This window comes from Calypte anna, chromosome 1 (assembly GCF_003957555.1).
Source record: "Calypte anna isolate BGI_N300 chromosome 1, bCalAnn1_v1.p, whole genome shotgun sequence".
Lineage (NCBI taxonomy): Eukaryota > Metazoa > Chordata > Aves > Apodiformes > Trochilidae > Calypte > Calypte anna.
The window spans coordinates 92,825,303-92,853,125 of NC_044244.1; the positions used below are offsets into that span (position 1 = coordinate 92,825,303).

The 27,823-nt window shown below is 37.1% G+C and overlaps 1 protein-coding gene across 1 annotated transcript in view; it reads left to right on the top strand.

Annotated features, from left to right (window-relative positions):
- The window catches only part of KITLG (KIT ligand), a 57,218-nt gene extending 31,464 nt beyond the window's left edge, over positions 1 to 25,754 (top strand). The window contains exons 3-10 of the mRNA XM_030451225.1: positions 3,697 to 3,759; positions 8,226 to 8,405; positions 10,303 to 10,465; positions 11,370 to 11,465; positions 18,083 to 18,192; positions 18,685 to 18,761; positions 20,177 to 20,260; positions 21,262 to 25,754. Coding sequence (XP_030307085.1) covers positions 3,697 to 3,759; positions 8,226 to 8,405; positions 10,303 to 10,465; positions 11,370 to 11,465; positions 18,083 to 18,192; positions 18,685 to 18,761; positions 20,177 to 20,216 — 729 coding nt within the window. The 3' untranslated portion in view covers positions 20,217 to 20,260; positions 21,262 to 25,754. The remainder of the gene's footprint in view (positions 1 to 3,696; positions 3,760 to 8,225; positions 8,406 to 10,302; positions 10,466 to 11,369; positions 11,466 to 18,082; positions 18,193 to 18,684; positions 18,762 to 20,176; positions 20,261 to 21,261) is intronic.
- The last annotated feature ends 2,069 nt before the right edge of the window (positions 25,755 to 27,823 follow it).

Consider the following 27,823-nt stretch of genomic DNA (forward strand, 5'->3'; position numbering starts at 1 on the left):
TATCTAAAGCAATTTTTTTCTTTCTTCAAATTGCATCTTTGCTTTAAATGTTGCATTCTTGGCAACATTTGATATTTATTTCTAAATGTATCTAACTCTCCTGAGTGAAGGAGGTAAAAAAAAATGATCCAGTGTTGTTATCATGAAAATAATCTGCCACTGTGACTGTATGAAGTGTGAACGGAAATTGTTATCATGTTGCCTTAAGCCAAATGATGAGGATTTTATTAACTGCTTCATTAGCAGATGAGATAGAGTAGATTGTGGAAATGATAGATGGAAAGTGGAATCTCCTGCAGGAAAAGAAAAGCCAAATATATAGAGAAGGGAGGTGCAGTGGCATTAATGAATAGGAAAGGGGAATGAGAAAGAGATTAATGAGAGGTTGAAATGGTAGCCAAAAGGAAAGCATGATATTCCCATCATGTGCTTCAGAATGAAAAAAGAAATCACTGACAATGGTAAGTGGAAATATTTTTTCTTTAAAGGCTTACTTATCTTTGAGCTGTTCTTAAACAAAAAATGATATCTGTGCTTGTCTCCTTAAAATTTTCAGAACAGTCTCAATAAAGAGAATTTCCAAGAGCAGTAGCCCTCATTTCAAAGCACTTCACTGCTGAGATAAGTCATCTCGTTTCTGTTCTGCTGCTGCCATGAAAGAGTAGTATATGGAACCCAAATCACTTTTACATCTTTTTTCTATTTCACTGTCTCTGTGACCTTAAGCATATTTTGAAAGTATATTTGGGTTATGTGTTACAGTGGTTACAGTGTTAACATAGCGGTATTAAATATTCAGACCTCTGTATGCCAAAAGGAATCTTACTTTCCCTAGTTTGAGATTTTGTTACAACTGGGAATACAGCACTTAACGTTGATTTTGTATGGATTTAAACACGTAAGTCTGGATTCCTGTTCTCTGGCTATTCTCAGAGTTTTATAGGACTTCTAAAATCACAGAAACTCACTGAATCTGGGAAAGATTTTGTGGGATCTTCCTTGAAATTCAGAGTTATTTTAGTTCTATACTTTTCAAGATGACCAGTTGACATTCTCTATAGTCATCTAACTGTTTTCTCTGAAGGAAAGCCATGCGGGCAGGTGTTTTGTTGCCCCCAGATTTGTCACTGTATTTAAGAAGTTGAATGTAGGAGCCAAAAAAAGTCACTCTGGGGCTTTAGGGAATTTCAAGGGACAGGCCCTTTCCATCCCCTTTTGCTCAGGCAGGTCAGAGCCCTCCTGTACTCTGCCCCATGAAGCTCCCTCCTGGGAGCAGCAGCAACCAGGCACCCAGCATACAGTGGGTATACAGAGTCCTTTTGTTCCTTTCTGGATCATTTCAGAAGTTCAAATGCAAGTGATTGGTTTTTGGGTAGCAGTCTTGGTGCCTAGTCTTCAATGACATTTCAGTATTCATTTCAGGAAAGTAAGACAGTACGAAAAGCACAGATTTAGTACAAATATATCCTTTGCTCTTACATCAGGGGCTCTACCCTATTTTCTGTGAATCAGTTGGGAAGTCCAACTGGGACTCAAATATAGCTCCCTTGCTTTGACTGAGCTCCATCATTTACCATCAGCAGTGCATCTGGCATATGGAGTTTAATCAATAAAACTTTAACAGGTTGTTTCTTCTTTGGGCAGGGCATATATTTTCTGTTTGACACCCTCCTTCCAGTGATTCATTTTTAGTAGTAAATTCAAAAATATCTTTCCTGATTCACAGTCTGTCAAGAAGAGGCTGAGCTGTATTCTCTGGCTTTGTTTGAGAAACTATAAGAACTCTTGCGCTGTTATATTTTCTTAACTGTGCTGCTATATTTTTTTAGCTGTGCTTGAAAAGTGCTTGACAGGCTCTGATGCCAGTAAAGTAGATTGTATACATAATGCATATCAGTTCTTGTAGTGTTCATTGATTCAGAACAAATTTAATCTTCCAGTGACCTTTCTTAAAGAACAGTGCTTTTGCTGACATTGCTAAGTACTGTATCCCTCTACAGTGAGTGCTGGAAACTTAGCACATGCAGTAGCATCTTCACTATCTTTGCTGCTTGAAGTGCTGCAAATCCTGGCTCTCTAGGCACGCAAAGCAAGCTGGAGAAGAGAGTGGATTACCTATTTGTGTGTCATCATGTCTGGGTGATTTCAGAGGAAGGAAAAATGCACAAAAATGTATGGATAAGAATTTAGAATAAGTAAGATGCTCTAAAGAAATAACAAATGTATTTTCGAGTATTTGTGTTATCTTGAATCAGCTCCCCAAAATTCTAGACAAATAAAAATTAATACAGAATATTTCAGTGGTGCTTTTTCAACTCCTTCTTTTGGAATGCACAAGTGGAAAAAGAAAGAAGAAAACTGATGTAAATAAAGGAATTTATTAGGGACATTAGTATAAAACTTGATTTTTTAAGCTGTAGGAGAAAGGTAGATGTCATTGAACATGTGGTTCAGCCCACAATGTAAGTTTTAAAATGCTGGGGATTCACTAGTGACTGACTATTTGTAAGCATCGTCCTAGATCCTTTCTAACACCAACCATTCTGAAATTTATTTTAAAAGAAATTCTTTAATTTAAATAAATTTTTAATTAACAAATAAAACATCCTGTTCTGTCGTTCTGTCAGCCAAATATTACCTAACAACTGCACAGAAAAAAAACTATAATTGTTGTGTTGTTGCTATATCAGGAGAACAAGCAGCAGCCCTAATAAAATTAGAGTTAACCCTGAGAAGTAAAAATTCTTTGCTAACAAAGTGTAGATTCCATTTCACTAAAGGAATTATATGTGTGCTTATTGTCTTTGAACTAAATGAATTTCAAGTCCCAATAAGAAATATCAATTGAATACTTCACTGATACAGAAGAAAATATATCTACTATGTCATTAAGCATCACGGTATTATTAAACCTTTCTAAAGAAGTACTTCAAGAAATTTTGGATCCTGGCAGCATCTCCCTGTTCATCTCTGCACTCAGCAAATTCCCCAAATGATCAGCCACGTCTTACAGTAGTGTTGGATCCCATCTGTGGGAAACTGAGTTGTATAATTGAGAACCCTTCTTCCACACCCCATGCTCATCCACACCTGCAGAGCCATGCTCAGCTTACATGTGTGGAAGCTCTCCTTCGCCCCAGGACATTGCTGTGATATAATTATATTGCTCATCATTAGTAAGAGGCACAACTTCAAAGCTGAAGTTGTACTCAAGTGTTTTTCTGAGCTGGTACATAACACAAGTCAGGAAGGTATTTCTGTAGGTTCAAATGCTTGCTGAAGTGGAATGTTTTTTGAAGGAAAAAGGCTTGGAGCTCTTCTGTTCTGAGTGGTTGGGGTTATATACCAATTGTCACTTCAAGACATGCCATTAAAATATAAAAATGCAGTGGAGTTTCTGCCATAATGATTAACCTCAGATCCCTTCTTACCACCACATTACTGACTAATTCTTCTGGGAAGTGGTAGGATTTAACATGATCAGATTGGATTAGGGAATGTTACAAGGGTGTGGAAAGATGCTTCACTTGTGAGCAAATAAGAGTAGCACCTCCATAGAAAACAGTGTTTAAGCTTTTGCTCTTGGTAGGTTACATAAAAATGTTATTGAATATTTGCTAGATTTTGTTAAATAGTGGAAATGAAGTCTTACTTTGTGTGGTCAGTAATAACATATTTATTATCTGTTCATTGTAGGTTGGAAATCTCCCAAATGATTATATGATAACCCTTAAATATGTCCCGAAGATGGATAGTCTGGTATGTACAACCACTTCAAGTTAATCCCAATAAAATAGCCCACTGGAACTAGTAGTGGGTGTAATGTTTTAGATCTATTTTACAGTTACATAATGGGTATTTCACTTTTCATCCACTTCACAAGTATTCATTTAAAAGAACTGTAGAGGTATTCTTGCAGTCACTTAAAACCTTTTTAGTTACAGGAATATTACAAAAATGTACTAATTTTATTAACATTTTCTATGGGAAAAGTCGAACTATGGTTGGACTGTTGTTTCAACACCTAAGTTGAAAATTGGTTCTTTCTTAAGTAGTTTCTTTCTAATTGAAGTTTGGAATTTACTGTGGAATGTCCCTCTGGTCTAAGCCAGTAGAAACACCATTAAAGCAGAAGAAATGCTGAGTAGCCAATGAAGACAACCCAAAGTTCAGCAAATAGTAATGTCAGTAACTGAACAAACCGGTAGCAAGTGAGGACAGTATTTCATTCCAATGTGCTTTGTACTATTCTTTCTGCAATATTCTTTCAAATAAATACAATCATCTTTCATTAATATTTTATAACATTTTGTATTAGAAAGTGTCATATTATCACTTATTCTACTAGATATTTTTAATGCTTTTCCTTAATTAAAAAAAAAGTTATTAAGAATAACACATTGAAAAAGGCCTCTTGTTTGTTGCATACTGCAAGAAAAAGGAGAGAAGCAAAAAGGTGAAAGTGGATATTATGGTGAATCCAATACTGTACTATATTTTTTTAAGGGAAGAAAAAGTAAGAAAAGAACTAGTTTGTCAATTAAACAAAAATATTTTGCATGTGTTAAAAGCGAATAATTGTATACATATATGTAGCTGGAAATTATCTGGTAGATGTAAGAAGCTGTGTTTATGTCTCTTCAAAGTTTTCACTGTGAAAATCCACTTTTTTATGATACACATATAAAAATGCATCCTATCCTAAAACACTGTAGCAAATCTAGCTATATTCCCACAGAAATTGGAGAATGATGCCAGTAGCAACACTCTCTCAGTTCTGAAAAACATTAATTAAGAAGATGGCTGGAGGAAAATGAGGCTGTGAGGTAGAGAAGGGCCCTGAGCTTTGAGGTTATGAGGTATTACGGCAGATCTGTCAGTGTTCTTATGAGTTATGTTGGAAGCTCGAGACTTTTACTAAAACTTAGCATACGTTAGAAAATCCAGTTTAAACTTGATTGCTTAGGCAGAAAATGTCTGTAGAACAAATGCTATGGAAGTCAGATGCTAGATCATATAATAATTAAGTAATATAATTTAAACTGATGGAAAATTTTCCATTTCTGAAAATACCCAATAAACAGAGAAAATGTAAGCAGAGTGGCTACTGCCATCCCCTGGCTGTGGCTCTTTATGAAATTCAATTACTTTAGTGCCTGATGTGATGAAAGTCATGTCCGTGGTAGACAGCTGTAGCCTGAGCACTGCATCTTAGCTGGTAGGATGAGTGCAAAAGCTGATGGGAAAGAGCCAGGCTGGATCAGGTCAGTTCCCTCCACTGTGCTCCTGGGATGGTTGGCATGAAGAAGGCCAGGGAGCCTGATTAAGTGATGAGTCCTGGTCATTCTCACTGCTTAACTCTTACCCCACTCTATCGTTCAGTTTTGGCTGCGAGTATGCAGGGGTTTTTTTCTGTAGTTTAAATACCATGTCATCCTGCTGCATCGTATTCATAAACTTAGATCCAGTTTACATTAATGATGAGTAGCCAAGAAATAAATAGGAGGAAGAGAAGTTCAGAGCCTGTATTTCCATATTCCCTTTGTTCATATGCCACTTTCAGTCATGGGGATAGAAGGTGCAGCTCTTGGCCACGTGCCTTTGCAGGAGGAAGTTTTCAGTGGTATTCATATCCCACTTGGCCAAATTCCTCTCTGGGGATTTCAGGTTGTGTTATGCATACCTCAGCAAAGGCTGGCTGAATAAGTAGGTTTTCTGTTGGGTTTTGCAAGATCCCTGCAAGCCGGGAAATCCACGGTTTGTATAAGGCGAATGCTCTTTGTTCAGCTCTCAAAGGATTGAAATGGTATGCTGCAGGTTTTTGTTCAATAGATCTCAATCTTCACTGTGTGCTTGAAGTGGGAAATATGCCCAAGGTAGCAAGTCTCAAGTGTAGATGACTTAAGGTAAGAAGGCAGGGTGAACTCAAAGCAGATGCAAAGGTAGTGTATGCATGTAACAGGATCAGACTGACCTGATCCATTAAACAGAAGGGTTGTTGCATTATGAACTAGCTCAAGGAAACAGAGTGGCTTTAAAAGTAGTCTCGCATAGAGTGAACTGTGTAGTCTAACCTGAAGGTTAAAAGTCAGAGATGACAGAAGCAGGGGCTGAACTAAGAAGACGAGATAAACTTGAAGCTTTTAGATAGATGTAAAAAGAAAAAGGTAAATAAGGACAACCTGCAAGTACAGGGGAAGTCAGGTTTGCAGGTGCCCTAAAATAACAGAGTTAAACCTCTATTTCTTGTTGCAAACAACGTCACATTTCTCTATTTCAACAGTTTAATCTCTGTGTTTTGTAGATATTGAGATAGCAAATGACTGCACAGCTTGATATTACTGAAAAGAAAACTTGAAACTCTCATAAAATACAGATTTGTAGGTCAGAACAGTTCAGTCAGAGGAGACTCCCACGCATATCCTAAGCCACGGGAGCAGCAAAATAGATTCCCTGCTGGAATCACCAAATGCTTACTAGCAGAAGTGGAAAGCTTTGGCTAGTCCATGCCAGAGGAGAATGCCCACCCACAAAGACGTCAGAGGAAAAGGGTTTCCAGGTCTGCAGTTCAGGAAAGCACAGAAGTTCTGTGTCCTTGTTCCTACACCAGAGTAAGGAAAATGTGTTCTCTCTCTTAGGAGGGCAATGGGACATGGTACAAAGCCTGCTGCTTGTATGGAGTACGTTTCAACAAGCTTTCTCAGTTTTATTTGCTTTTTCTCTATTTGAAGGAAAAAAGGGAAGCAAAGAATCAAGCTAAATGCCATCAATTTCACATTTTGTTTCATTCTTTTCTCAGTCATTGGTAAAATAATTACAGAAGGTGGTAATACTGACTCTCCATTTGTTATCAGCATATCAGAGTTGAGTATGAGTGAAAAGTCAGATGGAGATGAACAATATATTTACATTTGGTTCCCTAAGCCTAAAAGCCTAATAGTTTGCTTAGCCTTTGAAAGCATGAGGTGTGTTTTTCCTCATCAAAAACTGTCATATATCAGGTCAGAACAACACTTGTGTCATTAAGAAAGCAATTCATTTTGCAGTGCTGGTAATGATAGTAGCAAAATTTTTTTCAATAAAGAGTATATATGCAGGTTTCTTGCAGAAATTGAGTTAAACAAGATTAAGTCTAAAAGCAGATACATCTCCAAACATTTACTGTGCATTGCAGAAAGTGGAGTGGATGGATTCAATGGATGCTGTGCATGAACTGGTTTAGTGAAACTCAGAGTATTTAGGGGATGCTGGGTCAAGATCTCAAGCTTTAATGAGCCTGAAACACTTTCAACCACTGAAAAATAGCTTCACCTATGAAATACATTTCTATATCATTTATCATTAAAAATTCAGCATTTACTGGAAAGAGATTTCCAGGTACATGTTGCATCATGACTAGTACATTACCTGTATTTTTGCTGACCGTATTGAGTCAGGCTTTTTCCTGGACTGGTTGGCTTTTTAGTGTACTTGACTACTATTATGTAAATCTAAGTAAAAGAAGTGACTCCGTCTGAGGCTGCAAGATGAATGGCCAGGTTTCAATCACATGAACAGCTGTACAGACTTTGTCTGCAAAGTAATTGAATACTTTTGTTGTCAAAAATTCTGTAAAAAAACTTTTAGATCTAAAAACTGTTCTCAGTAATGGCATTTAGTGAAAAAGCTGAAGAGAAGGAGTTAACTGAGCTAGCTAGTTTTAAGGTAGATGAGAGCACACATGGATTTAATGCAAAATGTTTATGGAAACCTTCCTCAGGAGAGAGGATCTTTTGGGTTAACTAAGTCATGGAGGGTAACATAATAAAATGAAAACTGAGACTGGTTTAGAGAAAGTCTGGAGAAAATCATTAAAGCAGAAGTTATAACAAAAAATGCCATTAAAAAAAAAACAACTTAATGAAAGCATGGAAAAGGGTTCATCCCAAGGCTCAAATTCTCAACAGACTGATGCTTAGCATTCATTAAAAATTTAATGAAGGAATGTCATTTAACAGACAACCATAAATATGTCAGTATCAGTGAGAATAGAAATTTACCAAAAGTACTGAGGAGAAAGTTGGCCATGCTAAAGAAGACAAATTTTAATTTAATTTGAACTTTCAAGATAATTTAAATTGGAAAGAACAATCCAATCTACTTCTGCACACTTTGTTGTTTAACCAGTTTTTGCAAAAGTCTGATATTTAATCTACCTCTCTGTTTCTTTTTTTATCTTTTGACAGCCTAATCACTGTTGGTTGCATTTGATGGTGCCTGAATTTTCACGGAGCCTACATAATCTTCTCCAGAAGTTTTCAGATATTTCAGATATGTCTGATGTTTTAAGCAACTATTTAATCATCAATAACCTCACAAGGATAATTAATGATCTTATGGCATGTCTAGCTTTTGATAAAAATAAGGTAATCTTATACAGAGTTTTTGCTTTTATGCTGGATGTTTTTATTTGAACTTTATGTTGCAGGGACTCCACAATAGTTTAAAAATGTCTGAAGATTCATTAGATTTGTTCTTACTTCTATTCCTGTACATCTGAAATCCTTCTTTGTTTAGAAATGCACTGAGTACACTGTTCTAATATTGGCTAGTCCTTATCTCCTCTTGCAAAGGAAAATGGCTTACAAGGAATTACAGTTTATACAATGACCTGTATACAGTTACTTAAGTAGTCAGAAATGTAATCGTCACCCTAAAGATAATTAATTCCTTCTGGTTTGTTTGAAATAGAGGAAATCTTCCTTGTGCATGCAGTCTAAATTACTCATTTTGCTAGTGATCCTAATGTATATTTAAAGACGTGGTTGGAATTATTAATATACTCCTCATATGTGTCACAGTGTGTGTGAGGCTCTGAAAGCTTCACCATGTTTTAATGACCTTTTTAATACAAAGACACGGCAAAGACTAGAGGATATCAGTCCATTTCCATGTGTTTCTGGAAGCCAACAGCAGCTGGAAGGATTCCAGGAGTCTCACTCAAGATATCTGACTCTCTTGGATGAAAATGATGGGGAGAAATTAACTTTCTAATCTCTTGCCCAGCTCTAACGAGTCTATCAATAATTAAAAGTAAGTTTTGCAGTCAAACATAACAAAATGGCCAAAATTCATCCTGGTCTTTATTAGGGCAAGAATTTCATCTTCCATATAGATTTTCTGGGGAGTTTGGAGGTTTTGGTAAGTAAGTCCTTAGCTATTGTAATTGAACCTTTTTAACTTCCAGAATTAATCAAATGGACTAAAGTAGTCAATCTCTCTTACAGTAGTGTAACCTTACAGTAGTGTAAACATATTGCTGGGGGTATTTAGAAATTCCCTGCCTTTCCCTTTCAAACTGACTTCTGTCCAGTCTTCAATGTATTTTTTTTTTTTTCTTTTTCTGGTGGGACAATATACTCAGCTAAGATGTGGCTGGGGAAGAGGAATTTTATTTTATTGAATGAAGAAGTAAAAATCCCATGATTCAGAGAAACAACCTATTGATATCCTCAGAGAAGAATGATCTTAGTTCTAGTACTTTCAGGATTAAACAAATAATTTTTGAGTGAAAACTGGAAAGTTTTCCATCGTACATACTTAAAGCACTTTCTTACCACTGTCCTCCTTCTTGGAAGTTCAGAGTAACCACAGGTCAAATGCAACCCACTGGCATAAGAAACAGTTGTTATGAAAGTCTGAGTCAGGTAAAAAGAGAAAAAAAAAAGATAACCATCAGTGATCTTAACAAGGACATCAGACTTGTTGTTTAGTCTGACATAACACACTTGTCTGTTAAACATCAGAGTGATTTGACTTCCTTGTTTATAGTCCTATTCTTATTTTTAGGTACGTTATCAGGGATCTCATCCTACTTCTGTGCACTAGGGTATCCCCACTATTGTATGCTGTTCCCTGTACTAGTGTGACAATAGATATGATTGTGTTGTGATCTTGCATTCAGATTAAAAGGACCATGTGGAACATGGCAAAGTAATGTGAAATCAAGGTAATTTTTTTAATGAGGGGAAGAAAAAAATAATCTCTTCCTTATCAGCGTTGGATGGGAGACTGCTTTTATTTCCTTGGAAATTTTACAATACTGAAGTAATACTTTATTTCTATTTGCAAAGCTAATTTGAAATCCTCAGATCAAAGGTCTTGAATGTTTTATGAAGATTGTATACAGCAGGTTTGATCTTCTGCAGGTTAAAAAGGTCACCCACTTTATGTCAACTTCAGATATTTTCATCATCTGTTGAGGTGCTGAAATGAGAATCTCTCTCAACCTTTTTTCAAGATGAATTCTATATTTTGCCCTAGGATTTTGTAAAAGAAAATGGTCACCTTTATGAAGAAGGTGCATTCATTCCTGAGGATTTTTTTAGACACTTTAATAGTACCATTGAGGTCTACAAGGAGTTTGCAGACACCTTGGATAAGAATGACTGCATTCTGCCTTCAACAGTAGAGACACCAGAGAACGGTAAGATGGCTCTCATTTGGGGGAACAGAATTTAAGTAGATGCAAATGGGTAGTTCCCCTTGATTTCAGAAATGTGAAGGTTCTGGTGCCCTATCTCCTGAAGGTTCTGATGCTCTATCTCCATGTTTTCTTTTTACTGCCAGTTAAAATTATTAACAACATCGATGCTTGTATTTCTGATCTTAAATCGAGTTCTATCTGGCAGTGAAACTGATGCTACCATTTCTAGTGGCACAGATCCTTAATGTAATCCAAAGAACCTCACAATACTCTGCTCTGTTTCTCTTCATCCCAAATATATCCTGGATCATCTTTTTACATTGTTCTTCTTATCTTCTATTAAAGCTCTATTTAATTTTTATAAGGCAGTAAAGGAGCCTAAGATTGCCCTACTGAAAGTATAGGAAGAGAGAACAAGTTGTAAATTACAGCAGCCTAAACACACGCCCGTATTCATCCCACCCTTTCATGTTTACTTAATGTAAAAAAATTAACAAGCTCAAGTCAGGGTCCTGCACTTCATTCTCATCATTCCAGTAAATGAAAGTTTTTTATTCTCTTTTCTTTTACTCTCTCTAATGACAGCTATTAGCTTTTTAATGAGGGCAACATATCCAATTACACAGTTGTTATCAGTAACTAGAAGTAGATCAGTGCCATAACCTAGGAACTTGGTTCCTAGCAATTGCTTTCATAGAATTCAGCAGCCACTCAGTGCATAGACACATCTGCCTCTTAATAAGACTGCCTTTTTTTTGGCCTAATACACTTTATAAACAAGCCAGTAGCCAGATTTTTAAAACACCCCTATAACCACATCAGAGTAGCCCTATAGCCCATCAACTTGTATAGAGGGAACTGTATTTTAAGTTACATAATGCTGACACACTCATTTTCTATTTAGATTCCAGAGTCGCTGTCACAAAAACATTTTTGTTTCCTCCTGTTGCTGCCAGCTCCCTTAGGAATGACAGCATTGGCAGTAACACTAGCACTAACAGTAAGTACAAGTGATTGAAATAATATATGTGTCTCCATTTTGTCCTGGTAGCTGTTTGTTATGAGAGCTCAGAGGAAAAGAATGTCATTAATTGTGCAAATTAATGGGAAGTTACTTGTGCCTGATGGTGTACCATGTGTTTTTCAGCTGTCATACCAAAATGCAATGAACTTATCTAATCAAAATTTAGAGATACTATCATGTGACAGCTTTTTACAACTTGGAGAGGGCGAGTCTCTTCGTTTTGGCTGCCATGAGATCTCACTAGTCATATGGTCTCAGCAAACTTGGCCATCCCAGGCATCTATTTTAACTCTCCGAAAAGAAAGTTGCTCTAAATGTCAGAATAGCTATACAAAATTGGGCCTAGGGTATTTGTGTGGACAAAGAGGTTGCCTGTACATTGCATTTTGAGAGTACTGTCAACCTCAAGCTTGGCACCAAACCTGAAGACAGTCCTCATGTTTGCCTGCTGTGGTTGCAGTAGGGCCAGCTCCACAGTCAGTGTGCTTTCAGTTGAAGTGAAGGACAAAGTCCAAAGCTTTTGGCAGGCTGTAATCTAATCTTTAGCATGGCCACCTCTGTGTTTCTCATCTGTCTTGGTCAGTGTATTACATGACTGGTCACTGATAGATAATGGAGCCCAGAAGTGCTGTTGTAAGAGCCTCAATATTTTCTGTCACGAAGTCAGAAGGGTTGTAGGACTCTGAGGTTAGGAGAAACAGAGGAGTTTCAGGGGCTTTTAGTGACATCATGTACAGCAAGGTAAATAGTCTCTGGAGCTTTCCATGTCAACAAAAGAAGGGGATTTTCCTTAGGCGTTTCTAGAATGGAGATTAAAGCTTAATCACCTGTTGCTTCCCTTCTGGACACATCAGCATGACAATGTGTCTCTCTTTTACAATTTCCCCCTTTCATTTCACAAGCATCGATGTTCTGCAAATGTGTGTTGATGAAGTGTGTGGCTGGTGCTCCCAGTGCATAAGAAAACATGGGTAAAGAGGCACCCTGATGTAGCCTGGTGGGCATGATGATGAGACAGATACTACTAAGATTTGATTTCTTCTCATACTGCTTCTTTTGGGAATGTATAATGTAGTTGGGTTTTATCATCATGCATGCTAGCACTTACTTGGCCCTCAGCTGCTATCAGATTTGAAGCCCTTCCTGATTGCTTTCTAATTAAGATGTCTTAAGTCATCATTGCCCAGAACCCTCTTAGTAGAAGGTTGGAACAAAAACTCCCTTTGACTCCTGGCTGTCAGCCTGCCTCTGGAGAAGAGAAGTCTCAGCCATAGATTTCTTGCCAAGAGGTCAGAGCTGGCTGCAAATAACCTGATGAGCCAATTATGAGGCACCAGGAGAGGGCTAAAGAGTGCATACCTGTCTCTCTCAGATCTTACTCTGTGATAAATATTGCTTTTGCTGTTAGAGAAAGAATATTTAGCTGCAGCCTGAAGCAATGGGAGTGGATTGAGGAGCCAAAAGACAGATTAGAGCAACAGTTGAGATGAAAGGAGTTTGATCCAATATAGTAACAGGAGGGATGCTGGGCAGCACAGCAGTGTGTGGCACCTGTATCTGTGCTGTGGAGGGGAGTACAGGAGCAGGTTTTTTTAATCTTGTTTTATAACTGGAACTGATAATCGAGTGGGAAAAAAGCCTAATTAAAATAATGCAGTAAGTCGAAGAAATTGCTTGGCTGGCCATATGCTGTACAGGTGTGTTTTAACTGATTATCATTTGCTTAAGCAATTTATTGGAAAATTGGATATCAGTTAACAGCCTTATGTAGAAATTACTTGAGGACTGTATGTCTGTATGTCTGGGGACAGTTTGAACTCATAATCAGATTAAATTACAGTAATTTGGACATTGAATGCTAACTGCTTACACTTTAGTTATTTGTTTGGTGTTTTTTGTAGGACCTGTGGAATCTCTGTCTTACTCCCTGAAAATAGTCTTCAGTACTGATTTTAGTTTTGTGCTGACTTTATTGCTGAACAAGTTTGCTATTTTAGTTAAGCCCTGTTTTCTTGGAAGAAACAATGTTAAATAAATCTCATTACTTTCCATGTTAAGACTCCCCAGCACAGGGAACGCTGTCTGCTGGCTTCAGTATTGTTGTCAGAACAGCACCATTAGATACAGGTTTCAAAAAGGAAAACATTTGGAGAAAAGAAGAAACCTGAAAAAAGCATCAACAAACTAAAAACTGCTGTCATATTACTCTTTTTAAATGACCCTCCTTCATTTTAAATACTTTCAAATTGAGCTATTTAAAAATGATGATCCTTAGACAATTTAGAAGCATTCACTGCTTGCAAAAGAACCCTTCCAGATTAGTAATATATTCTGAATACGTCAATATTGTCTGTGTAGTCGGATGACTTGAACTGCTGTTAATTCTAAGTTCAGCTGAGGTGAACCTAAAGTGCATCATCCAATAAAATGATTTTCAAAATAATTATCATAGAAACTGTATATAGTGTAAATTAGCTAGATTATGTTTTGTTCATGTTGTTGCTACATTTTTAAAGAGTCATGTTTCATGACTTCATTGTTACTACAGAATGATAAAATAAAAATATTATTATAGAGTAGAACCTTGACAAAATCTGCACCAAAATTCTTACCTCAACTACATGTAAAACAGAACAATTAACCTGTTCAATTTTTAAAATTTTTATACTGGCAATTGTACTGGTTTTATTCTTGTAATACTAAATGTAGACCTGTGGCATGTTCCCACTCCATCTTTTCCCCCATAAAATTCTCGACCACCCCACCCCACCCACCTCAATTTATTTAGGCTAGGGTGTTCTCTTCGTGTTATGTGACTGTAGTCCAATTTAAATTCCAATTAATTGTTTAAGTACCAGTCTCACTGGTATTTCTCTGGATCTTTATATCCTTCATAGCCTCGAGAATTCAGATGAGAGGGTTCCTATGTAAAGAACAAGAGCCAGGATAAGAATTGTCAGTCCTGATCTCTTTCAGTGGTTGAATCAAACAATAGTCTTTTTTTTTTTCCCCCTTCAGGTGAATCTCATGTTACCCTGATAAAAGCTTAAACTTTCTAGCTTTTTGTAACATGGTTTCTCAGTGTAGTGCTATACTAATATGTATGTTTCCATGGGAAGTTCAGTGTTTCTTTCTTCCATTTTTGCCTATAATAATTTGGCTTTATTATGCAGTACTGAACAGCTTGAAGAACATGTAAACACAGAGATCTCTGTAAGTGTTTTTAGGAAGAAGGCCTGCTTTTATAATTACACAAAGAATACCATAGTTTAGTTCAGTAATTGCACAACAATTTGAAAATATTCACCCATAGCTTAATACAATTGGTGTTTCCTTTTGTGCCTTTGTTCCAACGTTATAGTTGATGGAAAAGCCTAATGAACAGGCAAGAGCTGCTCTGAATTTTTACAGATAAGATCTTGTGGTAATTGTGTTGGAGCTGAGCAGAAGTAAAGTGAAAATTCCTTTGAGACATACATGGCAAAAAAAAAAATCAAGCCAGTACTTTGAATCTTAATTGGTTGCTAAACCTACACACATGGCTCAAGGTGGAGAACAGCTCAACAACTTCATTGTGTAGCTGAGTGGCTTTTAATGTAAATATATTTTATTCACAGCTTAATATACCAGTGGCCATGAAGACTATACCTATGTCTACATAACATGATCTCACTTCCTAAGGGTTTCTTCCACAAAGTACAGAGTGAGAGCTCTGAGAGGTGCTGGCTCACTTCCACTCCCTTTTTGAACCATGCTAGATAGAGTCTATTTAAAGTTAATAATATATTAACTGCAAAGCCAAGAGTTCCTCTGGTGCTGCCTTAGGAGTTCAAAAGTTACTTTTATGCCTAATTTCTTCTAAACCTTCTTCTTCTCTACCTTTATAACTTCTGGGAGTGGGAATCATTCTGTGTAGATCTTGAAAGCTTCTAAGAGAGGAAAAAGTCCCTGTAGAAGGAATAAAAACCTATTGGCTGCCAGCTTGGCATCTTTGTTTCACTTTTCTTCATTAGGACGCAGTCCCTGGGAGTTTCTTCAGACCAAAACCTCTCAGAACTGTTCAGATTTAGATGTTACTGGAAGTAAAAGGCATATGGAGAAACAAGCCATGAGTCATTTCATTGTCTCCAGCCCTTTCAAGTCTTTTTTCTGGACTTGAAAGTGAATCTAAAGAACCTGGTTTTGTTTGCATTTTAAGGTAGTTTTGGGTTACTTAACTTCCAAACCAGTTTATGCATGATCAAATTATGAAAACAAAGTCTGGTTTCATTTTCAAAAAGAGAGGCTGGAGAGGATGTCACATTTTGACTGCATTTAGGTTTTGTCCCTGTGTTGCAGGTCCCTGCCTGGAAAGCTAATTATGTATTCCTTTCAGTTTTCCATTGATGCTGAAGAAAGCTTCTGCATTGGCAATTCCTTCTCAGAAATTATATTTTTCCACTTCTAGATACTCATTTTAAAGGGAGCTCTTCTGTTGTGTAAGGTTCTTTAAAGTTTGTGAAAAATGGTAAAAATGAGGGTTGTGCACTGTCACAGATCACCCTGCATGCAGAATATTTCTCTGGAAGTCCATGTAGGAATCAGCATGTTTGCCATGACGTGCTGCCCAGCATTGCAGAGTAGGCAGAAGATTTTTGAGGTTATACAGTCTACTGTACCATGCTATCAAATAAATTATGCTGTATGTGACCTGAAGAGATTTTCCCTTGATTTATATTTCATTTTTTCATTTTTTCTGAAGATTGCAGGTCAGAATCCAGAAAACATGACCATCCTCATAGGTCTGACATAGTTCAATTGTCTCAGCTATCTCTCACTGGAAGAAAGGCTAATATGATTAGGCAAAGCAGTGATACATTTTTCTTGATCAGAGCGCAAGAGCAATATAGGAATTCTAAGAATATGCTGAGAACACAAGTCAGATAAAGTAATGAGAGAAGATTTTTTTTTTTTGAGATGTTCAGGCTGGCTCTACCCCACTTGAGTTTGTCTAGACTTTCTGAAGGACATTTCTGCAAACAAACCTCCTTTATGGCTATTCTGGGACAGACAGATATGCCCCTCCAGTTAAATTCTGTTGTTGATTTTAATGACCAAACAGAGGCGGACTAATCGATAGCCTCTCTTTTTCAGCTGGTGTTTACCTCTGTAGAACTTTGTCTGCTATCTTTCCGTTCTCCTCTGTAGACAGATTTCTTTCATGGTAAGCTAGCATCAGTTCTGCTTGACTGCTGTTTCCTTTTAGTGTGCTGAGTCTATCAGCTGTAAGTAAAAATCAGGCCTCTATACTCAGAACCTAGAGTTTTTAAACAGTGCATGAGACAGAGATACATGTACTACATGTAAGATACAGACTCTTTGTTTTCTTCCCTTTTAGTTCTCTCTACTGTGACTCCAGAAAACATCTGAATTTCAGAGATAAAAAGAACATTTGTGTAAAAGCTTGCAAAATGACAACCAGAAAATCTCAGAGTTGAAACTGAGTTGCTAGTTATTTATGAGAATGCTCCTTTATAAATTATGTTTTCTTAGAAGCTGTTTAATAATGTACTAAATGCACATTGCTTGACCCAGTATATCCTATTGTACATGCTTAGACATTTTCTGTTTGCATGAGTCACACAAATTTCTAGTGCTACCAGTCATTTTCATTTTTGTCTCTAATCACCTACACTTTTCCAGTGCTTGTAGTTCAGTTATTTTCCTGTAATCTGACAGTACACCCACCATTCTTGGTGCAGACACCAGATCTTGAAATGAACAAAAACTGGGTGGATGGCGTCTAAACCAGCAGCCTCTTGTGGCTTGCTTTGCAGTTCAGGATGTGGAGCTCAGGGTGACTCTGTAGGGTTTTTCACATCATTCTCTTGATTAAATAACTGGAGGGCCACATTTTAGTTTCAGCATGCATACAGCTCCCTGTGAGAGAAATGAAATTTCTTGTTTACATAAAAGATTAGAATCTGGGGCTTCTCTCTATAAAATGTAAAACGCTATCACGAAATGGTTATGACAGAGTAATGCACTGCTAGACTTCAAGGTACAAGGGTTTGATCTTACTGAAGTCAGCAGGACCTTTCCAGACAGACATTAGAATTGCTCAGGATTATTCTGTTCAATTAACACCCCTCAAGAGGCTGCATAGTGGCCTTTCATTAGCAGCAAGGCAAAATGTCTATCTGGAGTAGGTGGGATGTGTCCTATGGAACTTAAGCAAATGCACGAAGTGACAGATAAATTTTCTTTCAAAGAATGACTTTGTGGTCAAACTTAAGACCTTTCAAAATTGATAAACCTGAAGCTTTGAAGTGTGGGAATGAGAAAATTCTCAACAAATGGCAAAAGGAGAATTGGTGTTGGAACTCTTCAGCTTAGCTATTTCAGAACTGGGAGAAGCATCCTTGCAGTAAAAAATTTCCTGTGAGATATTGTATGGAGTGCACCTTATGCACACAGCACTTCTGTATCTGTTCTGCTATTTAATATGCTGTTATGTAGGTGGTGCATGAAAGTGCTCTTGCTAATAGTGTTGCCCTGAAGATAGTTTTCTACTATAAATCTGTCCTCACTAACGAGAACATCTGTAATTACAGAAGAGGCGCTTGGCTTCATTAGCAGCTCCAGCCTGCAAGGGATCAGCATAGCACTGACATCATTGCTGTCTCTTCTTGCTGGCTTTATTTTGGGAGCCATATACTGGAAGGTGAGAAATATTGCATATAATTGTTTACGTAATGATACTACATTTTTTTCTGTGGGAAAGCAGGAAGAACAGAAGTGTTCTTTGTTTGAAAGGAAGAGACATCTCTTTTGATCTTCATTGAACTATGCAAATGTAAATCTATGTTGTCAAATTCTTACATTCCACCACCATAGTGCAGATCTTTTCCTATCAGCATGGTAGCCATCTAATTGGAAATTAGAAACATAGAATTCCCCAGCTTTCCCAGTTCTTCTATTATATTTTGACACAAGGGATCTTTTGCTTTTGCCCCTTGTCCCCCTGCCTAGAATACAAAGTTTTTGATACTAAAATTATAGAGGTAGTGAATGTATGTTAGAAGACAAGATCTTGCCTACATTTAGCGTGATTACTTTGATATTGAGAACCTGAAGTAAATTGAAACATAAAACAATTTTAGGGAGTTACTAAAGAAAGCTTTAGAATATTATATTTAATGCATTTTCTTCCTAGAAAACACATCCCAAATCCAGACCAGAAAGTGATGAAACTACACAGTGTCATGACTGTCAAGAGGAAAATGAGATAAGGTATATTGTTTCACTTTCTATATGTATATGCAATTGCAAGTTTATCTTTGAGACCTACTTCCTGAAAGTTTCACTCTAGCTCTAAAACAAACATAAAAAATCCCCAAACCAAACACAAGGTCTTGCTGTAGAGGCAAAATATGTGTTCTTAGGTGTGTCCTTTAAAGGAACTTCTAAGTTTAAATGAAAAAAAATAAAATTTTGCTTGCAAAATTTTATTAAAGATACATTATCTTTGCTTTAGATGGCCTTACTCCCACTGTGCAAAAGAATTGCTGAGATCTATAGGGGAAGCAGAAAAAAAAAAAAAAAAAAAGAAAAAGGTGAATTTTGTAATTTTCTGTGTAAAGCTAGGTTTACCTTATGTAAATAAATAGAAAATAATGTCTTTCTGGTTGTCCTCCTGAATATTTTTTACATTACCAGTCTTTATGTTCTTTCACTTTTTTACATTCCCCAGGTTATGTGCATATAAGCATCTATGCTTTCTCGGGTTTTTTTAATGGTCTTAGAAAGTTAATGAGAATTTATTCAAATCCTAAAACCTTTCTAACGTCATCCTGAAATGACAGCTCTATACATACTAACACTGCTTTATCTGATTTTTAGGCAGGAAAAATTCTGTGTAACTCATCTGATTGAGTATAGCTTAGAAATAACAGTTTAAAACATTCAAAGTTGCTTGGGCATGACTTGGGCAAAGAAGTCTGAAAAGAGGACTTAGGGATATATTAAGTTAGAATAGTTCATGCTAAGGCATTTGGTCAAAATTAAAATATGAGAGATTAAGGGAAAGATCCAGTTCAGGTGGCAGAAGGACACATCTTATCCAGTAATCTTGTCACACTGTGTGAAATGCCTGGTGCTGCTCCATGTTGGAGGCATTTAGGCATGGTTCTGATCTAGCAGTTTAGTCACAGGAGCTGAAATTTTCAGTGTTTACTCTTTCTAGAATAAAGCATTCCTAAAATAAATTTTCTTCATGTGCAGTGCATAGGACAGAAGATGGTGTATTCAACCACGTGTATCAGTTGCTACATATAATCTCATCCTCACAGGTATTAAAATTTGTGAAATGGAACATGGATCTTCCTTTTAACTCCACAGGAAGTGTAAAACATTGCTTCTTAGGAAGAAAATAGGAAAGAGGAAACTTAATTAAATGGAGGAGATGGCCTTAACAAACAGGTTACATGCTCCACCAGACAACTTCTTAAATATATGACTTACGTTTTGTTTTCTCCTTCCTCCCTGAGAAATTTGTAATATTAATCTATAACTAGGAAGACCTAATAGCAAACATAAAACTCTAATACCCTGAGTTCCCTTTTGTTGTAACTAACTGATAAACCCTTCCATTCTACTTCCTTGAAACACTGGTTTTGTAGTAATAAAGTACCTTCATTTTTTTTCAGTGTGTTGCAGCAAAAAGAAAAGGAACATCTACAAGTGTAGCTGTTGCTTTTTCTCCCTCAACACTGTTACTGTTTTGTGTACTGGTAAGTTGTTATAGATAAGGGTCTTATTATAGTCTTAATAACTTTTGGCTGTGGAAATATAAAGTGATCCAGAGTCCATTTTGGAGAAGAAAAAAAAAAAAAAAGCAAACTTTTTTTATCAGTAGGATTTATTTGTACCTAAGTGATTAGTCCTGTATCATTAATTTAGGCATCTAACTTTAAATCTGAATGTCACTAAATCTACTCTGGAATTACAAAATGAAGGACAACAAATGAAGGTGTTCATTTTTGCTTACTCAGCACAGTTTGCAGTCTCTCTAGCCTCATCAGATGCATCACTCTAGCTTCAGAATGCAAGAGTGAGCATCAAAGGTGAGGGAGCTTTCTCAGTCACAGGTGTTCACTGCAGACACTGCAAAAAAGTGCAGTAACAAGCTTGTAAGAAGGGTTGTGCCACTTAACCCTGACTAGGGTCTGGAAGATTCAGGCAATAGGGAATGCTTCATTTTATATCATGACTGGAAAGAGCAGCCTAAGAGTATAACAGGCAATCCTGGTTTTGCATCTGATCCTGCATCAGTCACTCAGGTGCATTCCAGAATGTTTGTTTTGATCAAGTTATCTACAACTTGAGAGATTTCCAGTCTGCTTAGCTGCTTTGCCCTAACGTCTGCTTACTGAGGAGGGTAATCAAACTCAGTTTGGTATTGGCTTGTCCAGATGACTTCAAAGGGAAGTTTGCTTAGAGAGATTGCCAAGTATCGAAATGCACAAACGTGATGGTTCGGTAAAAATATATGGGTTGTTTCATCACCACAGACGACATCAATGAACTTTTGCAGGCTTAGAGTGGATTCTTGGACCAGGAAAGTCCATCTTATAACAATAATTTTTGTTTCAGAATAAAGGAATGCTTAAGCAAGTGTCATTGAATTTATCTATTTCCAAAATTATAAGAAAAAATGTGTGATTTTTATCTATTTTGTAATATAGAGAGGACGACTAATCAGCAAAATTATAATTTGCCTTTTTCTCTTCAGGCAGGTAACAGTTCCATGTTCGCTTCATAAATGAAGCAGCTTTAAGCACATTCATATTCCTTCTGGAGTGACAGACTGAGTCTGCATCTGTTGTTGCTGCCCATGACTCCATAGACATGATATAGAAATGAGAACAATTTGTGTTTGTTACTGTGAAACCAACACTGAATTGAACAACGAGAAGAAGAGTGTGCACTTAGCAGGACTGTATCTTATGTGAATATCTACCTTGTGTGGCATTTGAGGATTTTTAATTCCATTAACATTAGCAACAAACTGGCAAAAAAAGTACAAAAAGTATCTTTCAAATGCCTCCAACTGCGTGTAATCATTGAAAGTCATAAATACCTTTGCATCCTTAATTTAAGATCTGTGTCCTCTAACTTACCTTGGTGTCTTCAGATGGAGTTCTCTGAACTGACAGAAAAAGTAGAAACAGATACAGATAACATACTCTCCAATACTGTATATAAAACTTGAAAGGGAACTCATGCCATGGACCTGTTTTCTAGCCTTTTACTTATAAGGAGCTGTGTTTATGCCAGGCAGAGGTCATGTGTACAGCAACATGTGGTCTCTGTCAGGTGCCAGGTGGCTGGTTGCCCACAGCAGAAAAGCCTCAGCACTGGTGGTCTCTGTTCAGGAGAAGCAAATACTGGATGAAGACAAAGTAAACAGGAGGTTACTGTACCTCGTGAAGCTTTGAAGCATTAAAAGTAACTGCTGGGTATGTGAACCCTGGTGGAATTTCCAGCCATGCCAAGGGAAGGAAAGAGTCTGAATTGCGTTCAAACATCCAAATAAAGACAAACCCATGAAATTATTTTAAATGCTGAAGATGCATGCCATTGATAACTTGTCTTTAAATATATAGCATAGAAAATCTGAAAGATCCTGAGTGTATTTAGCTTTTACTTACATCAGCTGTAATTAAAGTTTTCATTGTGTTTTAAGTGATTAGTAAACTTCAATATCCCAGAGTTCTCCACTCTTCAAGATATTTCTCTTGAAACAAAAGAGAAACAGTTGATTTTCCACTTGTCTTCTGCATCTATTGCTGTTATAGCATCCATGGAATCTCTACAAGACTGATGTGTAGATATGCATTTTCAAGTAAATCCTAAAAATACCATGGTAAAAGTCACAAGTGTAGATGTGCATAATTTCATCCTGGCTCTTTCCAGATGGGGATGAATTATTTAATTGCATTAATGGACTGCACTCCAGAAGGTAAAGATGGCTCACTTCAGATGACAGCATCATCTGCCACCAAAATGACCACATCAGCAACAGATTAATTTTAAGTAACTTGAAAACTGAAAAAAAAACCCCAAACCCCTAACCCCCACAAAAAAATGAAACGTAAAAACCCAAAAATAAACAAATAAACAAAACACCATCAAACAAACACAAACAATACCCTTTTCATTTTTTTTATAAAGTTGAAGTTCTCTTTGAAGTATATAATTGCTTAATTGTTTAATACCTCTTGTGGAAATTTTAATCATTTGCTGAATTTTCTAAGAGCCTTTATAAAAAGAATATGACAAACATATAATATATACAAGCGTGTGTGTGCATGTGTGTGTATGTATTACTGGTGAAACTGACTCATTTTTCATACTTACCAAAAAAAGAAAAAACCTTAAAACCTTACTATATTTGATGACAGAGAGTATGTGTACATGTAGCCACTGTGAATGGAATTTTGAACATAGTGAGATCAATGTCTAAATTTCTCATTAATTCATTCATACAGTGATTTAGCATCATAGAGTATTTTTTAAATCATAGAATAATCATCAACACTAACTGTTAACTTGGCACTGTCAAGTCCACCACTATACCATGTCCCTAAGCACCACATCTACACATCTTTTAAATACTTCTAGGGATGGTGATCCAACCACTTCCCTGATCAGGTTATTTCAATGCTTGACAACATTTTAGTGAAGAAATTTTCCTAATATCTAACCTACCTCCCTTGGTGAAACTTAAGGCTGTTTCTTCTTATCTTAAGGCTTGTAATGGGAGAAGGGACCAACACGCACCTCACTAAAACATTCTTCAATATTTGATCATGTGGAACAATTTTTTATTTATACCAATGCCTTTTTACATTTCCTGCATGTCAGAAAAGGATCCTCAAGTTCTGCTGAACTATTATAAATTAGCATAGTTCCGTTAACATAGATAGGCCTGTGGAGTTTGCATTATCTGAGGAACTTCTCTCAGACTAGATCAAAAGCTTAGTGTGAGATGCAGGCTTTCATTTTTATTCAGAAGATGCTGAAGCACTCACCACTTAGTAAGGAATAATTAAGGTTGCTCATCACTTCTAAAAAGCAAGTACATTCCAAATTTTAGCTCTGCAAGAATCAAACAACACAGTTCCCCATCTGCAGCTCAGTCTCATTTGACAGTGCAGTTCTTTACTCACAAATCCTTCAGACTTTGTTTCTAACTTGTTTAAGAGTTAACCTGAAAGAAGCAGAGTTGTGACCTAAGTGATGGGCAATCTGAACCTTTGTGGTAATGCAAAGAACAGCTGTGTATTGGTTTTGACAGAATGGAAAAGTATCCACAGTAAATGGAAGCAATTATCCTTCTACATTTTACAAAAACCTTGAGTACTTCTTGTTGCTACACAACACTATCGCAAAGCAAGTTCCTGCATTTGAAGTTCTATAGTATATTCCTTAGATTCAATTAAACAAAAATTCTGCCTTTAGTGATATTCTATGTTCATAAGAATGATAGGTTTTCTAAATATGTTTGAAGGGGTTTTTTTCCAGAAAATCAAATACACAATACTGTTGCACATCAGTGTGCCCCAAATTATACATTCATATTCAAAATACAAATTTTTTAGTCTCCATGGTCTACTGCTCAATATTATGAAAATAAAAGATAAAAAAAATAAAAGATAAAAAGATAAAATAAAATATAAAAAGATTAAATTAAAGATTAAAAAAGATAAGCTGCTGCAAAATGTTCATCTTCAAAGAGTAACATTTTAAAATAGTAGCTAAATCACTTTCAAGTAATGTCAGACACTTCGATCTCTTCCGTGGAACAAAGTGAATTTAAATCTACATGAGAACAGAAAGAAAATTCATGTATAGATGGTCCAACTTCATATCACAAGCATTGTTCTTTAAATATGCACCAAACCAGTATAACACATGGAGCAGCATAACTGTTGCTGGAGCTCCTGAGCTCCTATTTTCCTGTTTTCTGAAACTCCTTTTGAGAGATCTGAACAAATCTTTGGGTGTTTATAATCATTTTTGCAAAGCAGAAAGACACTTCTAAATTTTCAGGGATACAGTGGATGGCATGGCACTTTGAAATGTGCTTGTGAAATTATTTAAATGTTTCTGTCTGTGCCCAATTTGTCTACCCACTGAGGAGGCCCTTACTTTGGGCGTAGTGAAATTTTAAGGACTACTGACTTGTAAGACATCTTTGACATCAGAGGAACTGGAATAAGTTCAGTGGGAGTGGGGATGGCTGACGTAGTCCTTTAGTTGCTTCTTTATCCAGTTATAAGCTATTTAGCTTCTGAAGAGTGATCGGTTTTTCGGTCTTCTTTTTGGGTAGACAGAGCCCATGCATTAACACAGAAAATAACACCCTTTCTCTTAAAATGAAAATCTGTGGGGAAACAGGTGTTGTAATTTTATACAAAAGTCAGCCTAATTTGTTTTTCAGATATCTGTGGTTTTGTGAGAAACTAACATTTTTAGGTTTCCTTTGGAATAGTTGAACTTTGCATGTGATTACTAGTGGCCTTGTGAGAATAAAAAAGCAGATAGTGATATACTGAGTAACTCTATGTGCTACTTTAGATGTGTGTTTACTTGAATAAATTAATGGTACTTATTTCATCACAAGGTCATTTCATAAGTAAGCTTTTAAAGAGTGCTGTACTATGGAGTATGTGTAAAACCTGCACATTTTTTAGATTCTGATTTCACCAGCTGTTTTCTCTGTTGCTCTCTGTATTATGCTGAAACTGAACTGTGTGTTCAGTACACACAATACAACTATTAAATTGAAAAGCTAACAGTATATATAAAATACAGATATTTTTAGTTAGATTTACATTGAAGAAATATCCAGCATTCTACAATTCAGGAATCTGATTCAGCTGTCTTAAATGAAGATCTGCAGTAATGGTGGCATGTAGCTGTTATGTTTTCAAATTGATGGAACGCAGAAACTTCAGACTCTTGTTATAGAGACACAGATATTTGCTGGTTGTATTGTGGGCAAATTCATTTATTTCAGTGTAAATGTCAGCACAGTCTTGCATAGTTACGTTCTGACTGAAGGTAAACAATAAAGTTTATAAAATGTGTTGTGTATGTATATATGTGTCCTTTTGAAGATAGATGTTTTCCCAGATCTTTTTTTATACCAGTTGAAATTTGGAATTTACATTATATACATATACTTTATTGTTCTAAATAAAGATATTATGCACTGCCGAATAATTAGTATATTGCATTATGTCGGTTTAAGACCTTTTTTCAAGCTCTATCATCTATAAGAATTTTCTGATGCAATGTATGCTACTAGATGCATACTCCTTCATAACATATTTCATGTCTTGGTCGGGCCACAAGAAATGCAGAGCTGATGAGACTGAGGAAGGCCATGGAGCAGTGGAGGTCTGCACTGATGTTGCAGCAGAATTCATGCTCTGAGGAGCAGCTGTGGTGGCTCATGTGGATCAGCAGCACAATGGACTTTTGATTCTACTGGGGCTTGGTAAGGACCACATAGCTGCAGAGGTTGGAGATGAGCATATTTCACGTGGAAAGCATCATTAATGTAACAAAAAGGAAGCAGACCTGACCTGGAAGTTTGGGAAGGCAGAATTAACAGCACAGCATCTGGAAATGAGATGTGAGAACTCAGCTAACAAAGCAGCTCTCACTGAAGTCAGGAGCTTCTAACTCGTAATCTGGTTCAGTGTCCAGATGGAGACTTGGGATAAGTGGTGTCCTTCAGGGATATTAGGGATGTCTATGGACATTCCTGTAAAATGTCTTTTGAATTACCACAAATGTTCACAAAATGTCCATCGAGTTAATTTAGGCTATGACTTTTGTCTCCATCTGTTACTGTGGTCACTCAGGAGAGGAGAGGTGGTGTGTTGTATGGTTTTACTGGTACCTAAGCCAAGTTGTGTCACTGCTGCCCTTGCCCTTCTTCTTCTAAGACTTGTCTTCCACTGGTTCAGATGGTTCCTGCTATAGTAATTCCTATTACACACACCTCACTTCATGGTTTATAAGTATTTAAAGGTATTTCTATTGCAGTCTCCATGCCTTTACCCCCTGGGACCAGACCACTGAGTTCAAGACTGTAATGAACTTCCCTTTCCCTCCCCAGCCTGTACCTATCCACCTCAGGGGTGTACTTCCTCCAAGTGGAGCCTTACCTATGAGCCACAGACTCTCCAGAGGTATACTAGCCATGGCATATACTTATCCACAGCCACAGTTCTTCAGAATTAAACCTGCTCAAACATGGCCTTATCCATGGTTGCAGTTCTTCCAGGGGTATACATACTGTGTCACAGGCTCATTCATAGCCACACTTCGAAATGGTCCAGCATCACCTCATGTAGAGCCACTGAGGCTCAGGCTGAGACTGGAGTTCCTGCCTATCCAGTGTAACAAACAGCACAGAAACAGCAGCAATGCCCTGGCCAGCTGCCAGCCCAGGCACATCGCCATTTCTGTTATCCAAATGTTCCTAGACAGAGCAGAGTAAGAAGATAGTCAGTGCAACACTACAGCAAACAGTAAAAGCAAAAAACCAGCCATGAATAAAATAAGCACAAGACTAGTTTACAGTAAGGCAAGGAAGACCTATGGCAAGCACAGGAGCCTGCCAATTAATAGCTAAAGAGCAGTAACAGCTATAAATTCAATCTGGCATTCCAGTCAAATATCTCATCATCTCAAACCCTTCAAGCACCATGGTCCAAAAACCAGGCACCACACATCCACTTGCTTACTTTCCCCACAGGGGGAGGGTGGAGAGAATAGGAAGAGTAAAGGTAAGAAAACTTGTGGGCTGAGAAAAAGACAGTTTAATTGGCAAAGCAAAAGCTACAGGCACAAGCAAAATAAAACAAGGAATTCTTTCACTGCTTCCTATCAGCAGGCAGGTGTTCAGCCATCTCCTGGACATCAGGGCTCCATCAGGCTATTATTAATGGTTACTTCAGAAGACAAATGCCATCTCTCCAGAAGTCTCTGCCTTCCTTCTTCCTTCTGCTTTATGTACTGAGCATGATATTATACGGAAAGGAGCATCTCTTTGGTCTGTTAAGTTCAGCTGTTCCAACTGAGTCCCCACTCAACTTTCTGCCTACTCCAAGCCTATCCACTGGCAGTGAGGAGGGAGAAGCAGAAAAGGCTTTGACTCTGTGTAAATGCTGCTCACCATTTGCATTACCAATACTGTTTTCAGCACAAATCCAAAACATAGCCCCATACTATCAACTGTGAGGAAAATTAACTCTATCCTAGCCAAACTGAGC